The sequence below is a fragment of the Ctenopharyngodon idella genome, chromosome 10 (genome assembly GCF_019924925.1).
Source record: "Ctenopharyngodon idella isolate HZGC_01 chromosome 10, HZGC01, whole genome shotgun sequence".
NCBI classification, from domain to species: domain Eukaryota; kingdom Metazoa; phylum Chordata; class Actinopteri; order Cypriniformes; family Xenocyprididae; genus Ctenopharyngodon; species Ctenopharyngodon idella.
The window spans coordinates 27182547-27200951 of NC_067229.1; the positions used below are offsets into that span (position 1 = coordinate 27182547).

An 18405-nucleotide genomic window follows, 5' to 3' on the forward strand; every position below is an offset into this window, starting at 1 on the left:
AAACACAAATTGCAGCCTATAGAAAAGATACAAAGAAAGAAGTAACATAAACCACTTACATAAATTACTGCAGTGTGTTTTATGATTATATGGACGTTATGGAGTGTTTTGCAGAGATCCAGCATAGTTTAATTGAATGTTTCAAATGCCATCATCTGTAATCATCTTCAACCTCATCTTCCACATGTGCATTTCAGTCAAAGGAAAACATTTATCATGAGACCTTATCCCTGACTCTGTAATAGTCCGAAGGGTGGCTTATATTAGATCAGTGGTTCTCAACTGGTGGTTTGTGACCCAAAATTGGGTCACAGGTCAGTTCTGTTCAGCACACTCTCAAAACAGTTCATAAATATTATATCTATTGGTGAATTGGTTAGTAATTTTTACAAATTTGTATATTCTCACTCTTACCATTTAATACTCGCTCATACAATGTGCTTATGCCCCACTGACAAGTTTAGGGATGGACCTTTGTGTTTTTTTTTCTAAAAATCATATAAAGCACATTGTACAAATGCATACAAAATCCACACCTTGTAAAATAGTTGTTTTCTCATGAAATTGAGTTGGTTGCAATAGGATTTGCAGATGGAGGTGGAAATAATGTTAAATGCTACGCTTTTTTTCTGCAAATTCATGTGTCACTTGATAAAAGTGAGGTAACATGGCCAACACCATGAAATCATGAACAAAACTACGTAAGGTAAAATAAATAGACTCTTAAATACAGGTTTCAAGGATTATTTTGTAAACAATTTTGGTATTGTGTTGGGTCGCCAATTGATGTCCAGCGTAAAAAGAGTTGAGAAATGCTCCACATTTAATGACGGACATGAACAAAAAGACTGACAGTTTCTACTCATTGTGAAATGGTCACATTTAATGAACAACTTCTCATTTTATATACATCTATAAAAAGAACCCAGATACAGGTTACAAGAATCTAAAGCTAATACATACATTATTAAATAATAAACTTTTTCTCATGTTAAAGATACATATCATAGTTTACAAAATATGATCAAGGAGAATTAAGCAATTATGGTTTGAAAAAACAAAGCAAAAACGCAAACAACAAATAAACAAAAAAAATCTAAGGTTCTAAAATTATATTTTATTCAGTAATAACCAAAAGCAAAGTGAAACAATTTTCCTTGAAAAAGGTAGTATTAAACTGTGATACTGACTAGAAAAGTCTGCAAAAACAGATGGTGAAAGGCAAATAGTCGAAGAATGAAAATATGGTTCCGAATGGTGCTTAATCTTCAGATGGTTTGACACGACATGTTGTTCTTCCTGTTACAAAAGGTGGTCCAGAACAGTCCAAACCAATTTGTTATTTACAGTTCCAACTTCTCTGTCTTCATGGGCCAGAAAAATTATAAAAGAAGAAAGAGGAAAACAAAAGGAATACAACAGATATCAAATTATGGCCTTCAAAATAAATGTGTTACTCCTCAGTCTTTGAAGCTTGTGAAGATTTCGTACTGCCAGTTCCAATTCCTTACAGACACAGGTTTGGGGAAGCTAGGGATCATGGGAAAAAAGAAAAACAGTCCAAGTCTTTGGCATGATGAGTTAGCTGTATGTCGTGGAAATCAATGTTACACAAAATGAGCTTTTGCTGTCCTCGGAACAGTTTGAAAGATCGAAATGGATTGAAAAATCTTGTGACAAACAAAAATGAGGTGAATGAATTTTGTTTGTTTGTTTGTGTTCTTGTTGTGCGGCCGGGCAGGTGAGTCTCGTCCCCAAATCTTTTGCTCCCCTGGGGTTCGGTTCCTGTGTCTGCATCTGGTTTTCCATCAGCTGTCATTGCCAGAGATGTTGAAATGCTTTATTGTTCTTTTGTCTTCCTTTTGTAATTGTCAGCATTTATTAATCTTTCTAGGTCTTTTTTCTTTCGTGAGAAAAAGAACTTGAATTAAATTATCAATGCACGATATCTATTAACATGTGCAAAATAGAAATAGAAGACTCCTCATTTTTTCCACAGGAATGAAGCTTACACATCTGAAAACAAAGAAAAGAAAATATATGTTAGATTTGTGCTAAAGTATTTATGGAATTTACTGAATTGTGTAATGCATTTGTTTGTGATCTCTTTCACAAGTGCCAAAATAGCCTTGGAAAGAAATTATATACTTTTTATGGTCTCGTGTGATATCGCGCTCGTTACTCGTGTGATATTGCTCAGCTATCATATGATATAAATATGAGGCAACAAAATCATACAGGGGCATTCTAACTGCATTCTATAGGCAACATAATGCAGTAAGCTGTTGCCTTGCTTCATGTTCGTCATCAAACAACTTTATGAAATGTAAGATGATGTATACTGTACATATACATATACTGTATGTGTATATATATATATATATATATATATATAAAATTTTTTTGAAATAAATGTCAGAACAAGAAACAATCTATAAGTACTTCTTTTTTCACATTAAAGTAATGAGAATTATATTTTGTCATTATAATAAGAAGTATGGATAAAATGTGCATAATTGTCATGAAAATAAATAATTTTTAAAAATCATAATGGTCATACATTTTCTTTACACAAAATATTTTCTATTTTTGATTTTGGGGTGAAATATAAACCTGGACATGTTCTTGAAAGGTTTAAAGGCTGGTAGATTAATTCATCATGACAGTGTGATTTCAAAAAAACGATAAAGAACTCCTTAATCGAATTTGAAAACATTCCCCTACTGAGCACTTCTATGCAGCGGTCAGCCTACTACAGCATAAATTACCGACACAGTATTGCAAATGAGAACAAACATGGGCCAATGAGAGCAATATCCAAATGGCTCCCACTTCATGCCAGTGGGAAGTTGTAATTGGTGAGCAGCCACCCGTGATGTTGCCTTTAATTTTGTCTTAGCTTATTACAGACTGACCAATTAAATCTCGCTCAGAACGGCTCAGCGTGGAGGTATAAAGCGAAGGTATTTCTGCGTGTACGTGGCCGTCTCGGGAGGGCGAACACATCCTATCCCCGAGGTGCTATCATACGCTTCCTCCTGCCTTCCAGCTCCATGCATGAGCTTGCTTTAATTAGAGATAGGCTCGTTATGCTGTGTTGCTGAGTTTGAGATAACAGGCATGCTGTAAACATATGGCCCGAGTGCTAATGAATCTCCGGCTTGTTACTCGGCTATCTCCTCCTGTTTTCTGACTCCTGCAGGGGATCGATGAGGTTTATGTGGCTGTAAGCACCAGTAACCGTCCCTCAGTTTCTCAGGGGTTCTTAGTGGATTGTGTCGGTCTAATGAGCCAATGGTCTCTAGTCGGCTGTCCTGTATTGTAACCCGCTGTCAACAATTTCTACAGTTTTTCCAGATGGAAGAGGGTTGACCGCACTGCAATTGTGTCTAAGATTGTCCATTTCACATAATTACAAGAAGGCCCAATAGTCTTTGTTTTGAGAGTGGAACTCCTTCAGTAGTCTGCTGATATCTAGTCCATAATGAGGCAGTTTCCCGGACAGAGGTTAAGACTAGTCCTAGAATAAAATGGCCCTTCAAACCAGATTAACAGAAATCTGCTTTCTCTGTCATGGTTTAAAATAGTCCTAGACTTAGTCTAGTTTATTAAGCTGATTTCCTAGAGGAAGACTAGAGCTACTCCAGGACTAAATTGAGGCTTAAATTAAACCTACCAGGAGGCAGGTTTAACTTCAGATTAACATTGTTTTTCAAAGAAGACACATATATTACTTGGATATATATCAATATCGATATACACTGTGTGTGTGTGTGTGTGTGTGTGTGTGTGTATATATATATATATATATATATATTTATTTATTTATTTATTTTTTTGATACTGTTCACTTTATTTAAACAATTTATTTTGATTTATCACCATTGTTTCTGGTTCAAATGTGATTGCTTCATGTTAAATTGACTTGAAATGGTTACTAAAACTCACTTGATGTTTTCATTTTGAAATAACATGTTTCAGTCAAGTAACCCAATCAAACAGGACTTTCACTTCCCATCATGCTTTGCACCGGGCTGAATTGGGAGAGTAAATGTTGAAAAAATGTTATTTTATGCATTTTTTTTTTTAGAAAGATGTGAATATATTACTGTTTAATGTTCTATTATGTAAAAGTTGTTGTTATGTTAGTGTTTTTTGGAGATTATCGTTGTGGTGAAGTGTTGAGCTTGTGCTTTTTGTTGAGGACCTGCTAACAAGATTTGCCTTTTTATATAATGAAGCAACCACTAGGATAGTGGATCAAACCAGTATCATTTCTAGACTGCCAACACTGATTATCACATGTGTAAATAGTTATGTTTAGTTTGTTGGTATGTAAAGAACAAAACAAAAGCATTAATAACCATACAATTATTATATATATTGAATTCATTTATTTAAATAGAATTCATTACAAACAGATTTTCAGGCATTTTTTTTCACAGCTGATGTATTTTGCTTGCTTTAAAAGAAATGTCTATTGTTTAGTAAAGTTTTTTTTTTTTTTTTTTTTTTTTTTTTTTTTTTTTTTTTTGGATTGCAGTCTTTTTCTGCTGCCATTGTTTTCTTTGGATTTGCTTCTCAGTTCCATGCAATTTTAAGCTTTTCTTGGTTCATTTCTATGTTTTTAATGCAACCTCTCTCATGCTAATTCAGATTAGCACAGTTGGTTTTAAATTAATCTAGTTTATTTTAATTCAGGACTCCATAGTCCAGGTTTTAGTAATCTGTACTTAATCTGTGTTTCAGAGAGCCATTTTTTAAGCCATGATTAACTATTCTAGATTAAGGCCTGTCCTGGCTTAATTTAAACCCTGTCTGAGAAACCGCCCCAATGTGTAGTACGTATGACTGCAGAGAGTGATACAAAATCATATTCTGCAAGGACTGTGGCCACATGAAAAATGCTGAGTGGACTTAAGACCACCACCTTCAAGACTCAAACCTAGACCAATACCAGACCTACTTAGATCTAATCAATATCAGACCCCCTAAGACCAAGATTAATTCCAGATCAATGAGACCTAGATCAATACCAGACCCCTTTAATACCCACATCACTACCAGCCAGACCAGACCTCCTAAGACCCAGATAAACAGCAGAACCACTAAAGGTGAAAGTATACTTCACGTTCCTGCTCACAAACTGTCTGAGTGACATAATTTTCATCATCAGTACAGTCCACGGACAACAGTGCATGTGCGAGTGATCTATCTATGCTCACGGTCAAAGGAGTTTATTTTAAAAGGCTTGTGCGCTCATCTGTGTGCGAGATGGGACGTAATGCGGAAAACAAAGTATACCACCTTAAGACCCAGAACAGAACCCTCCCTCCATCCCCAAACCAATACCAGCCAACTATGCCATACTGTACGAAGACCCAGATCAATACCAGATCAACTAAGATCCAGACCTAGCTCAAGACCAGGGCCATCAAGACCGCATCCAGACTAAGACCTTGGGAAAAAGTTTCAATTTTCAAAGTTTCAAAGTCAATTTTAATGAACTGAATCAAGAAATTGGTAATCTATTGCAGCATTCATTTCTAATATAAATAGACTTTGTAAAGTGGTTGAATAGGCATTCTTCTGAATTCTCCATAATAGCACCAACTAATGGTGATGTTAACTATCACCGTTAGTACCTTGGAAATAGACTGTGGTACTGTTTGAGATCAAGCATTGTTCAGCCAATTTTCTAGACATTTCAAACAAAATCCATGCGATCAGGAAATTCACATGAGGGCAAATTATTTCCCCACACAGATTTCACTAGTGGTTCAAATTGGTTACACGGATTCGCCATGTTGACCAACACAAAGCTGCTTGGTTTAAAAGTGACTTCTGTGTGAGCTGTGAACTCCAGCTCTGATAATGAGGGAACGTGACACAGCTTTTGGTGCTCACTGAGTTATAATATCTCTTTAATAAACTATGTGCATTGGCTCCAACTATTAGTTAGTTATTGGTGTCTCAAGTGTATTGTCATTATGTATGGTACATAATTAGGAAAAGTGTAGTCCAGCTGCATGAGCTGCAAGTGGTAAGCCTCTTATGCTTTATAAATGCTCGCACATTATGTTCGCACTTTGCTCATTGTTCATACCTCAGGCATTGTTCAATTGTTTCATTGAAAGCTTGTGATCCTTTCTCACATTAGAACAGGGAATGAGATGTTCCTTCTGTAAATAGCATTGCAATGATATCACATACCACATGATGGACAGCAGGACGCAGGCCAGGAGCAGGTGGGTTGACCAGAGAAGGGTGGAGCAGGCCGCTGTGGGTTTACCCACTCGTGGTGCGGCTGAAGGCGGACCAGGGGTGGTTTCTGCCAGGGAAGAAGAAAAAGGTCACTTTTTTAACAGGAAAGGGTGTGTATGTCCTTGGTTCAAGTACTATATACCAACGTGATCTCATGAGAATACGTGTGTATTTTTACGTAAATTGTGGTTCTACCACACGTACATTTACTTATGTTTTCATACAAACAAAAACGTACAATATTGACGTATTTATATCACTAAAACGTAAAAATACTTTCGTATTAACAGCAAAAAAACGTAAATCATGTAACGTAAATTGTGAATGTATATGAATTCCCGTGTATTAATATTAAAATTGTGGCTTTAATGATGTTTTTAGTCGAATTTATTGAAAGCAGTTTACTCATCTATATGAAATAACATTTCTGTTCGTGACTTGTGCTGTTCGTTTCGGAGGATTACATAATGTTAAACAAGACTACAATTTTAAGCCTTATGAATAAAAGTTCTGTAATTATTTAACCATTTTGCAATATTTAGTTTGTTTGCTGTGCGACACAGAAGGCGTTTTCTCCTATGCAGCGGCTGACGATACATAAGATACACCAAAGCACAACATTAATTCACAAATCACATCAATTTTATTTGTTTGCTGTACTCCATATCTTTAGAATCCAAATGTTTGTAAGGAACAGCTCCAAATTCAACCCTTCACCCATCAATCTTCATCTTCATTCTCAGCAGCAACGACCGTCACAGTCAAAGCTCGCGCTCCTTATGATTCAAATTTGAAAGTAGCGCCACCCTCGAGAAGCGTTACGACATGGTTTATGGCACTGATATCGAACGCTCATTGGTTCTCACCTGCTTCGTCACAGATTGCGACATGTCGTGTTTCAGTGGATTGACATTTGAAATGAGTGTCGCGCCTTCACGGAGAGAAGCCGGATTCATCATATTTTAATGGATTAATAAATTAAATTCTGCTCTGTACCCTATAAAAAACTATTACCGCCAGAGAGGACTGTGACTGGAACTCATCATCATTTGAACTACTTTTGGTACCGCTTTTGACATTTTCGCAATAAATAAATTATTGTGATTACGCTTGTTTGTCTGTTATTCTTTTATTTATAACAGTACGGAGTTTTAAGAAATGGTTAGGGGTAGGTGTAGGATTAGTGGCTCAAAATATCATTTTAATGTTATATTTTTACTAAAATTGTCATTTTCCTACACATTTCTGTCCATTATGTTTTATTCTTTTAACATTCTGTATAAAATGGGTAGGTTTAGGTTCGGGATGGGGTTTAGGGATCTTACATTTATCTACAAAACGATAAAATGGAAATTATACATATATCTTTATGACATGAAAGATTCGTAAATATTTTACGTTTTTTCGCTGTAAAAACGTAAGTATTTTTACGTTTTAGTGCCATAACTACGTAAATATTGTACGTTTTAGCACCTTTCTAAACATACAAAAATGTACGTTTTGTGTCTTTGAAAGTTACGTATTAATACCTACGTATTAACAATGAGACCAATTTCTTCAAAAATACAATAAAAATGCAAATTATACATATAATGACTTTAAATGTATTATTATACTGTATGTATTCACTTTTTTATGTTTTTGTTGGCTATAAAGTAAAAAAAAAAAAAAAAAAGTACAAACAACAACAGGGTAGACCCTCATGACTGCGTGTCAGGGTCAAAATGTCTCTAAAAATCTGATAATTTGACCATTTTATGGCTAGGCAAGGTTAGTTTAGGTTAATGTCATGTTGTCCAGACTTATATGTTGGAAAACATATAAAAGAAAAAAAAAAAAAAACATTTGAAATTTACCAACTCCAAACAGTACATAAAAAAACTAACCAAATTGTGATTGGTCACTTTACATATCAGTTAGGCAGTCTCTTCCGGTTTTAGTGGACGGGTCATGGCCCAATAACTGGACCAGATTTTAAACCATGATTCAAAAGCCTGGTTACATGAGGTATTCAACATATTAAAATCAACTTTATAAATGTAACTCGCAATATAATTGAGTTAGAACAACATTTTCAGTTAACTAAACAACTGCTCTACTTCCGTTTGAACGTGTTCATGTTGTGCAATTGTAAATGTCACAAATGTAAGTAGATATTAGTTACTGTTTCAGTATCACTCGTTTATTGTATTATTTGTGCAGTGTGACGATGCATGAAATGACTCCCCAGAAAACATTTCAGATAAAGTAGAAAGAACTGTCTCGCACAATGACTCATCTTAAATTAAGCAAATAAAACACTAAAATAACATGAGGCAAAGGAGGAATTATTACAAGGACATTTTCCTGTTTTACCCAGGAGAAAAGAAAGAAAGCTTTTAGAGGGAGTGTTTTGACGCATGGCTCACAAAACTAGCATGCATTTCTGCTGACTTTTGATTCTTTTCTCCGTTCCAAGTATAGTGTATAGAAACTCAATACCGTCTGCTGGATCAAACTGAGTAGGGCAGCCGTCACTAGATATTACCTCTAATAACAGTCATCAAGTTGTCAGTGCTATTTATAAAACAAAATGTACATAGGCTATCACTAGGGTTTTCAAGACAATATTCTCTTTGTCCGCCCCAAAATGAATGTTGTATCAGTACCCTTAAATCCCAAACGTGGACAAACAAACACAGTGAAACTACTTTTGCTTGCAGGGCATGAGATTAGACATGTTTACTTAGGGCTGTCCCGCTATCTTTTTTGGCCAATGACACAAGTGTAGGGAAGTGGAGAGAGAGTTTGAAACCATAGCTGCACAAAAGCGTATTAAAAGCATATTAAAAGCGTATTAAAAGATGATTTCTGAAGGATCATGTGACACTGAAGACTGGAGTAATGATGCTGACAATTCAGCTTTGCATCACAGAAATAAATTATATTTTAAAGTATATTAAAATAGAAAACCATAATTTTAAATTGTAATAATATTTCACAATATTATTGTTTTTTTTTCTGTATTTATTATGAAATAAAAAATAAAGAATAAAGAGACTTCGTTCAAAAACATTAAAAATAGTAATGTTTCCAAACTTTTGACTGGTAGTGTACACAAATCATGTACTTGAGGAAAGGTACAGATACCTGATAAAATATTACTCCACTAATAGTATAAGTACTCCTTTTCAGTTTTACTTGCAAGTAAAATTACTTGATTTTTAATGTACTTGCGTATTAAAAGTACTGATCGGTGTAATTTTACTTCATCCTACACTCATAAAAATTATTTTTTGATGCTGTTCACATTATTTAAACAACTTATTTTGATTCAACTCCATTGTATTAGGTTTCTGGTTCAAATTTAATTGCTTCATGTTAAATTGACTTGAAACGATTACCTTTTGACTTCACTTGATGTTTTCATATTAAAAAAAAACACATTTCAATCAAGTAAACTCAACCAGGACTCAATCAAACAGGACTTTCACTTCCCATCATGCTCTGCAAAGGGGCTGATCTGGGAGAGTAAATGTTGAAATAAATTGTTATTTAAGCAGTTTTTAGCAAGATGAGAAAATGGAGAGACTTTTTAATGTTTACTTTCTATTATGTTGGTATTTAAAAGTTCCTGTTATGTTAATAGTTTTGGGTGTTGAGCTTATGCTTGGGTTGAGGACCTGCTAACAAAAATTCAAATTACTTTAATAACAAAGTATTCACTATGGTAGTACTCTGGGCTGCGTTTCCCAAAAGCATCGTAAGCCTAAGTTGATCGTAACTCCATTGGTGGCAATGGAGCTACGATCAACTTAGGCTTATGATGCTTTTGGGAAATGCTGCCCTAGATAAAACCAGTATCACTTCTAGAATACCAACACAGAACATCACATCACAAAAGTTATGTAAATCACAAAACTAAACAAAAAGCATTTATTGTAGGATTATTTGTATAATTCAATTAATATGAAAACTAAAACCATTCATTCAAGTTAAATGAACACAATTGATTCTAGTTTGTTTAACATGGTTGATTCTATTGGGTTTTACTTGTTTCAGTCATGTGGAACCACTGTCCATGATTGAATTGAGTTGGTTGGACATAACTATTTTACATAGATTCTTCCTTAGTCAGCTGTGTTGTCACAACACAAGGATATTGCATAGATTAAAAATAAAACTTTAATGTTGATAAAAACTAAATTGGTTGTGTGTAACCACTGTCCATAATTGACTTGAGTTAGTTTAATGTATCATTTCTTTGAGTGTACAATAAGGAAGAAAACATAGATTTTATAATGAAGTGACATTCCAAATCCGTTTGCTTCTACCATACAATGCATTTCAGCGTCATTATTGTATCCATCAGGAATTGATTGGATGTTAGCAAGCAGAGTCCAAGCAGAATCCAGACCTTTTCAGTGGATTGTAAAGGGCAACTCCAGTTTTTAAAAAAGCTTTTTGACTGAGATATGGAGGCTGAAAGCCAAGAAACAAGTAGAGTAACTCTCAATGTATCTCATTTTGTTTTCTTTTGGATAACTTGGACTGAACAATTGAGCACAATTTGAAAAGGAACATGTGTTGAGAAATTAAGGGTCGATTTTGAGTTTATACTGACAGTACAACATCACTGTTAGACATTTCAGGTTTTTTTTTTTTTTTTTTTTTTTACTGTTGCCAGTAAGTTACTGTAATTAAGACTTACAGTACTATAACTATATTTCAGTTTTACAGTAACAACTTGGTACTGTGATTATGTAATACAGTGCAATTACTTTTATTTGTCCTAAATATAAATTTTTATAATTTTGATACAGAATTTATTTTTATTCTACATAAGTACTACTGACATACAATTCAAACAGACACAAGTATTATAAAATATCAATATTTTTATTTAAAAAATTGCATATATAACACAAAATAAACAGTCTGCCAATGCTGGGACAGTGCATCTACACCATTTCTCCTGTCTTACGACCTTTTGCAGTGCATTATGTTGTATTCTCTGGATTTATCTTCACAAAGAAATCTTTAGGCAACAGAAAATTAATGGTAAAAAATGAAAGCAGCCAAAGAATACATTTAAGTCGTCTGCAAAACCTATGTGATGCTCCAAAATGAATGCCACCTTTGTACCATCCACTTCGTTACAGAGAAAAATTTGTTCCCTGAAAAAGTAGAAATTACACACTTTTAAAAGGCATACACCATATGGAATACACAAAATTCTCAAAATTATATTCTTGGTAAGTCTTGTCTTACCACGAATTATGCAGCATCAGTCTCAGCGTGGCTGGCATTCTCATGTCTTTCTTGATGCTTTAAAACAAAAACGCACAAAAATTGCAGTAAATATTAAATATTAAATTAAATTAAAATATTAAATATAAAATACTATAATAACAAAATAATGCTAAAATTAGTAAAGTGGCAGCTAGCCATAAAACTTTTGTTAAACCTAGCTAACATACAATGTTATTTTCTTATCAATGCTAATTTCAATTCAAATTTTACGATTCTTATCAATGCTATTTTCTTATCAATGCTACTGGCCAGGGGCGTAGTTTGTGGGGGGGATGGGGGGATTTGTAACTAAATCCATCAGTTACAATATTCACATCGGGGTTTGTTTTCTTCCTGAATTAATCTGACTTTTTTGATCGAATTGGCTGAATGAACGATTTAAGTGACTCACTCAATAAAAAAGCGAATCGCTGCTGCCTACTGGCGGTTTCAATATTTAACAATTTCTTTCTTTTTAGAATCACTCAGTTATGTTAGAATTTGATGAATGATTATACATAAATTTCATAAAGTTATGAAGTATAGATAGATAGAGGATACATTATCCAATAACGCTACACATAAAACAGATATTATTTTTTTTTAATTAAAAAAATAATAACAGGCAGCATATCAACGTTCAACCCCCCCCAAAGTTGAAACCAAATCTACGCCCTTGCTACTGGCCAACATTAAATACAACCTAAACAGAATTTCACAGTTAATTTAATGTTAATGTAAGCTAAGCGTTGCTCATTAACATATTTTAACTTGGCAATTCAATAATCTAAAAAAGTCATTTGTAAAATGAAACGTTAGCGCAATTTACCGTGGTAAAGTTTGTCACCGCCATGTTGATGAGTACATAAGTTAAACTGGGGTGCACAAACAAACCTGACAACACAAACAGAAAAATGTTTACCTTGCTTACTAATCTCTCTCTGTGGGATCACAGTCTTCATGAGGTACATTTGCACACCTCGCAGATGTTCTCTGTAAGTCTTCCACTCCCGAGTTCTTCCTCCCCAGGCAAAACCTGCGTCGCTGCCGCGCTGGTTCCGTGACCGTTTCTAGCCCGAACGCGAATAGCGGGATCCAACAGAAGACAGAATCCATTATATTCAGTGATATTGTCTATAGTGGATGTCTATAGTGGATTCGATAGTTCCCAGAGAGTATCCACCTTATTCCTGACGAGCCTACTGCGTTTTGCACTTCCGGTTTTGGGAACTTCCATTCAAAAAGACTGAAACGAATCATTTCAGATCATAAGGTTGCCCTACAAACAAAGCTTATCCATCGGTTTGACTGAATGACCTGTCAATTTTCCTTATTGTTTTATTTTCAGACATCTTGGGAATAACGTAACGCTTGGTATTTTAACGTGACACGTTATAACAAGAATATCTATGTCAAGAGCTCTTTTCAGTCGCTGCATTCTTCTCCTCATGATTATTTTCCCCCCTTTTGCATTCCGCTGTAATACTATGAAAAGGACAACATATACTGCACATTTGTGGTCTGGTCTCCCAATTTAATTTACAATATTAATAATTCACTGGAATGCACAAAAATCTCTCGTTTTTCTCCTCACATCCTCACGTCTCTTTCCAGGTTTGTTTTCACAGGTAAATACAATTTATTATCTGTCAAAATGATGAAAATCACGTTGAAATTGTATCATCCAATGCTGAAGTTAATTAACACTTTTGATTACGGCAACGTATGTTACATAATGCAGATATTACTACAGTGATGTTTAACCCGTCCATTATTGCTGCGGAAAGAATCGCGATTTTGGGTTTATTCATGGTCTTTTGAAAGTACCTTGTTGGTGTGAACAAATCGCGCACCACAGAGGCCATTACAGCAAATACCGTAATATACAGCGATTTAAAAAAAAATACAGTACATCTCTATATGTGGTGTTTGACGTCACAGAAAATTCCCATGATGCAAAGGGAATCAGTTATTTACTGTAAAGAGAATTAGCAATATAATGCTGGGTGACATATCTGTTGAAAAACAACAGCATATGCTGGTTAGGTATGTTTTGAAGCATGGAAAATTGTTTGAGCTGGTTTATGCTGGTCCTTAGCTGGTTTGAGCTGGTTTATGCTGGTCATGAGCTGGTTTAAGCAGGTCAAGTGCTGGTCCTAAGCAACTAGCTCCAGCTCAGGACCAGCTTAGTGAATGTCTAACAGTGAACAGACAGTGTCCCTCAAGGGGTTTTTCTGGTGTCCGATTAAATATGGCATCTACTTTTTGTAAACTTAACAGAACCTGATGTTAATTCATCATTAACTTCAGAGTGCATCAACTATTCATTTGTTGTTAAACCTCTCTGACAGCAGAGGGCAGCATGACTTTGAGATGCGGGGCTATGGACACTGTCTCCTCATTATCAGTCACTATTATTGTTTTATGAGAGGACAGAGGTCACTGTGGCAGACGGAACTGCCATTACAGTGAATAGGAGAGTAGGCACATGGTTGGCAGCTCATGCATACCTGGGATGACGTCGCTCTCAGTGGTGGAGGTTATGGGTTTGGGTTCCTCCATCCAGGGGGTGGCGTGGACCGCCACGCTCCAGTCGCTCCAAGTGCCGATCTCCATGTCCTTGGCCGCTAGTTGGATGATGTACTCTTTTCCCGCGTAAGCATCGGTGATGATGTGGGAGGTGCTGTCAGAGAGCTCCACCTGTCAATCAAAAACAAGAGAGACAATCAGGGATATGGAACTTATGGGAATGATGCGTGCTGTTGAGATGATTACATACAAGATGTATGCGATGAAGAATGTTTCATTAGAGGTGTTCGTAGTGAAAGGGTTGATCAACACTGTTTGTGTGGTGCGGTAGACTTCCACACACCTGAGGACCACCTGTGGACTCTTTGGTGTCTGAGGGTAACGAGGTTGAGAGGGTCACTTGACCACAACAGAGGAGGGGGCACAAAGAGGCTGGGAATTCCCGTGCATGTCTTGGCCGCTTTGAGGAGGGGGAAATTTGACTAATGTACTGCAGCTGAGGCTCGAGGAGGGAGATGAGTGATAGTAGAAACGGCCCGGCGTCTCTGATTCATCCTGCGCATCCATCACTGGCCTGTCCTGCACTGCTAAAGCTCCAGTCTGGAGCTCGAAATCATGTGTGGTGCTCAGTCGCAGTTGCTCAATCTGTGCTTTTCTCGCACTTTATCTGTCACACAGCAGGACTAGGGAGATTTCACTTTCAATCTACGAGTAGGAATTTGAATTAAATTGACCTTCACCCACAACATATTGAATTGGAATAACAGGAAGAGTAACCTTTAATTTAATTAAAATTTAATACACTCGCATAACAGAAAGGATGATGTACAATGATGTACATTTTCTGAACTAATAACACAATGTTTGAATAGATGCACAAAAAATTATACAAATGTGTAGTGAGTTAGTTAAAATACCATCTGCAGCAGTTTTTACAATTCTGCACCTGTTTGTTAACTCCATTTAAAATCAAATCAAATTAAGGAATTCAATTAAAATGTAACAGTCTCAGTTCAATTCTGACCGGTACACAGAACTCTCGCACACACGCTTGGCAGAGGGCAAAAACATTGGAACGGGAGAATGACTTCGCCCACAAAGCAAGATCCTACTGCAGTATACAAAGTGCAGAGCATATTTTCTGAAGAATTTACTATTACTTCATTGCCTCCCAGGTCTCCTAAGTGCAGCTGTACAACACAGAGAAAGAGTGAGCAGGAAAATTGGAGTGTGTTTGCTTCGAGACTCTGAGAATATCTCATCTGCACCTGAGCTGCTCAGAACAAAGACCAAAAGAGCTTTTTTTCTTCACTGAATTTCCACTAGCACCGTCTGCAAGTCTTTCCATCTAGTGTGCTCAGACAAACACAGCCTGTGTGGATGTTAGTCTTTGCATTTACATTTTAATTGAACTTTATCTTTCATAATTGGAAAAGAGAGCATTGCTCATTTCCCTGGTGCTCCTCAAAACCCACAAAACAAAAGCTGCATGCTTTTAATTTCAGACTAAACCACCTTCTCTGTGCTTTCCCCCACAGTGGCCACCGAGCACCTGGCCTGTTAAGTGTTTGATTCGATTATTATCAAATTGCAGTGTTTCATTCATCTATTGTACTATATTTAGAGTTGAAATAGACCGAAATGGCCTTGAATTGTAAATGTGTGCTTTTCATTCCCAAATTCCCATTCACCTCAACAGTCAGTTTTTCAATATCGGGTCAATCCGTTTTCGTTGCTTAACCGTTCCATTCCGCGCTGATCCGGCCCAGCCGGTACGGATATGGTTTCATTTTCCACTGTGGGGCTGATAACGGAGCTCTTTGGAATGTAATACAAATACGCCAGTCGTTGCCTTGTTAAAGTTTACAGATGGAATGAGATGTAAATAGTGACAGCGTTATGGAGGATGATCAGATATTTATATTATTAACTTGTTTACTTCGCTCAAATAGCGAGCTTAGCCAGTTACAGAGAAACTGGTAGCCAGGCAACAGACAAGTGACCAATCCTGAGTGGCGATGTCATTACACGCATTCTACCAGCATGGTTCGGCATGGTTTGTAATCGTGCCGTGCCAAACCAAGCTCTAGTGAAAATATAACAGGGACCATTACCGTTCTTAGAACCATGTGGGTTGATGGTGGAAAATTGGCTAACAACAATTTCTCATCTGGCATGACTACTTTTGAATGGACACCACTGGAGAAATAACCAGCTAAACCCTCAACCAATGGCATGTGTTTGATTAACAATGGCAGACGGATAGTGTCTGTATAATGTGTCAGGAAACAATTATTTTTGCACTTTAGTTTGGTCAACTACACACATGAGTTGATTTCTATTTGCAAGGCTGCTTTAAAACTATAAGTCAATGGATAAATCAAATCAAAGATTTCTTTTAGCCATTACTTAACGTTTGATTCCACCCGTAATTGTGTTACACAAACCATTTCACAATTGCTACCCTTTTGTCAAAGCTGTCAACTCCAGAACTGGTAGTGGGAGTCGAAATGTCCTTTGTAACCTCTATACTTTTAGGACATACTATAAATCCACAAATAAAACACTACCATCGGTTACAAATAACAAGTTCGTTGAAATATCTGCCTAAAATCACACTTTAAAGGCTGAAAAAAAAAATCTCATCAACAGCTTCCTGGTTGGTCTACTTCTGGATCAGGTAACATTGCACATAGTGCAGAGAGAGAGAGAGGAAGACAGATATAAAGAATAGAGACAGACAAGACATCTGATGTCTGAGACATACTATTAGAGAGAGCTATTTATAAAGCCATATCATTATGTACCAAACACGCTCTGACCCTCATACATGGCTATGCCTCGACAATCCCAGGCGCCTCGCTGCGTTCTGGGCCTCGTTCAGTGCGGCCAAAGCTCATAAATAAGATTAGGTGTAAGTTGTGTCATCAGAACAGCAAGGAGAGGATTTCTCTCCTACATCGTGTATTGCAATCAGTGAAACAATGAAACAGCTGCACACAATATCACTGGGTATTTATGAGACAAGATAAAAGCTATATTTCCATGTAAATTTGAGCTTTTGTCCCAATCAGCCTTTTGGTTTCTATTTATGTGCCGCTACACTGAGTAGCCCGACCTATAATGAAATGTTTTTTGTCCAAAATCCACATGTAACTGTATATTAAACATAAAAGTCAAATGTTGACATCAAAATTGACCCTCTTTACTTTCATAATACATGTTCCTGGTCTTATTGTGAATTATTTATTGGTGCGTGTTATTCCAAAGACAAACAACTGTACACTAATTCATCCCCTACTTTTTTCCTCATTTAATATACGGTTTCTATATTGGTTGTGAACTTGATTTCATGTCGACTTAGTTTAAACACGTTCCTATTGGCTGAGGTTTCCGTGTAGACTTTTTGCTTCCAGTGTTCTAAAATTAACAAACCTAAAACTGAAATATATAACTATATAGCTTAATTTATTTTTATTTCAGTTTTAGGTTTGTTAATAATAATAATAATAATAATAATAATAATGACAAACAGCAAATAACAAAATGACTAAAACTTAAACCAAAATAAAAATGAAAATTGAAAATATGAATAAATACTACATATAGCATCACATACTTTAAAGGTAATAGGTAATTATGTATTACAATTATTTATTAGATCAAGCTTTATCAATGCTTTATAATGCATAAATAACACATTTATAATACATTATGTATAACGGCTTCACAGAAAATGTTACCGTTTAGAATAATCATCATAATATATATTATAGATATTATATAAATATTAGATACTTATGAGGCTTTTACACAACACTCTTTTCAAAAAAAAAAAAAAAAAAAAAAAAAAAAAAATATATATATATATATATATATATATATATATATACACTTTTTATGCATTTTGGCTGTTTTTGGGGCCTAAAAATGCAAACTTTTGAAAACGGGTTTCAAAGTACAAGTTTTTGAAAACCATTTACCGTTTATCATCTCCATGAAAACTACAAAAACGTGAATTAGTGAAAACGGTGACGTCATGCGCATACATATTAGATGTTAAGTCTATAGGCACATAGTGTTTCTTTGCAAAGTGACATCGCCAACCACTGGTCTGGCATAAATAATACAGCATTTTAAGTTGTTTTCACCAATCCGTGTGAACAGTCGTCTCTACGCAAAAAAAGTACATTGTTTTAGAACATCGTTGTCATGTAAATGTGCCCTTAGACTATTATTACAAGCCACAATACACATATTGGGTATTCAGCATATTTTGAACTTTCAGCTAAGCCATTGCAACTAAGCTGACATCTTTCGGTATAAAGCTCTCATAATGAA

At 35.7% G+C, this 18405-nt stretch overlaps 1 protein-coding gene across 4 annotated transcripts in view; it reads right to left on the bottom strand.

The window, feature by feature from the left end:
• Positions 1–855: 855 nt before the first annotated feature.
• Positions 856–18405, bottom strand: part of cntfr (ciliary neurotrophic factor receptor) — a 191399-nt gene continuing 173849 nt past the window's right edge. For 2 of the 4 annotated variants that reach the window (XM_051909474.1, XM_051909473.1), the window contains exons 7-9: positions 14046–14235; positions 12458–12605; positions 10897–11420 (exon numbers count right to left, since the gene is read on the bottom strand). In XM_051909474.1, coding sequence (XP_051765434.1) covers positions 12466–12605; positions 14046–14235 — 330 coding nt within the window. In that variant the 3' untranslated portion in view covers positions 10897–11420; positions 12458–12465. Of the gene's footprint in view, positions 2017–6213; positions 6332–10896; positions 11421–11514; positions 11572–12457; positions 12606–14045; positions 14236–18405 lie in introns of those variants that run through there. The other 2 variants (XR_007932213.1, XM_051909475.1) reach the window with 2 other exon arrangements.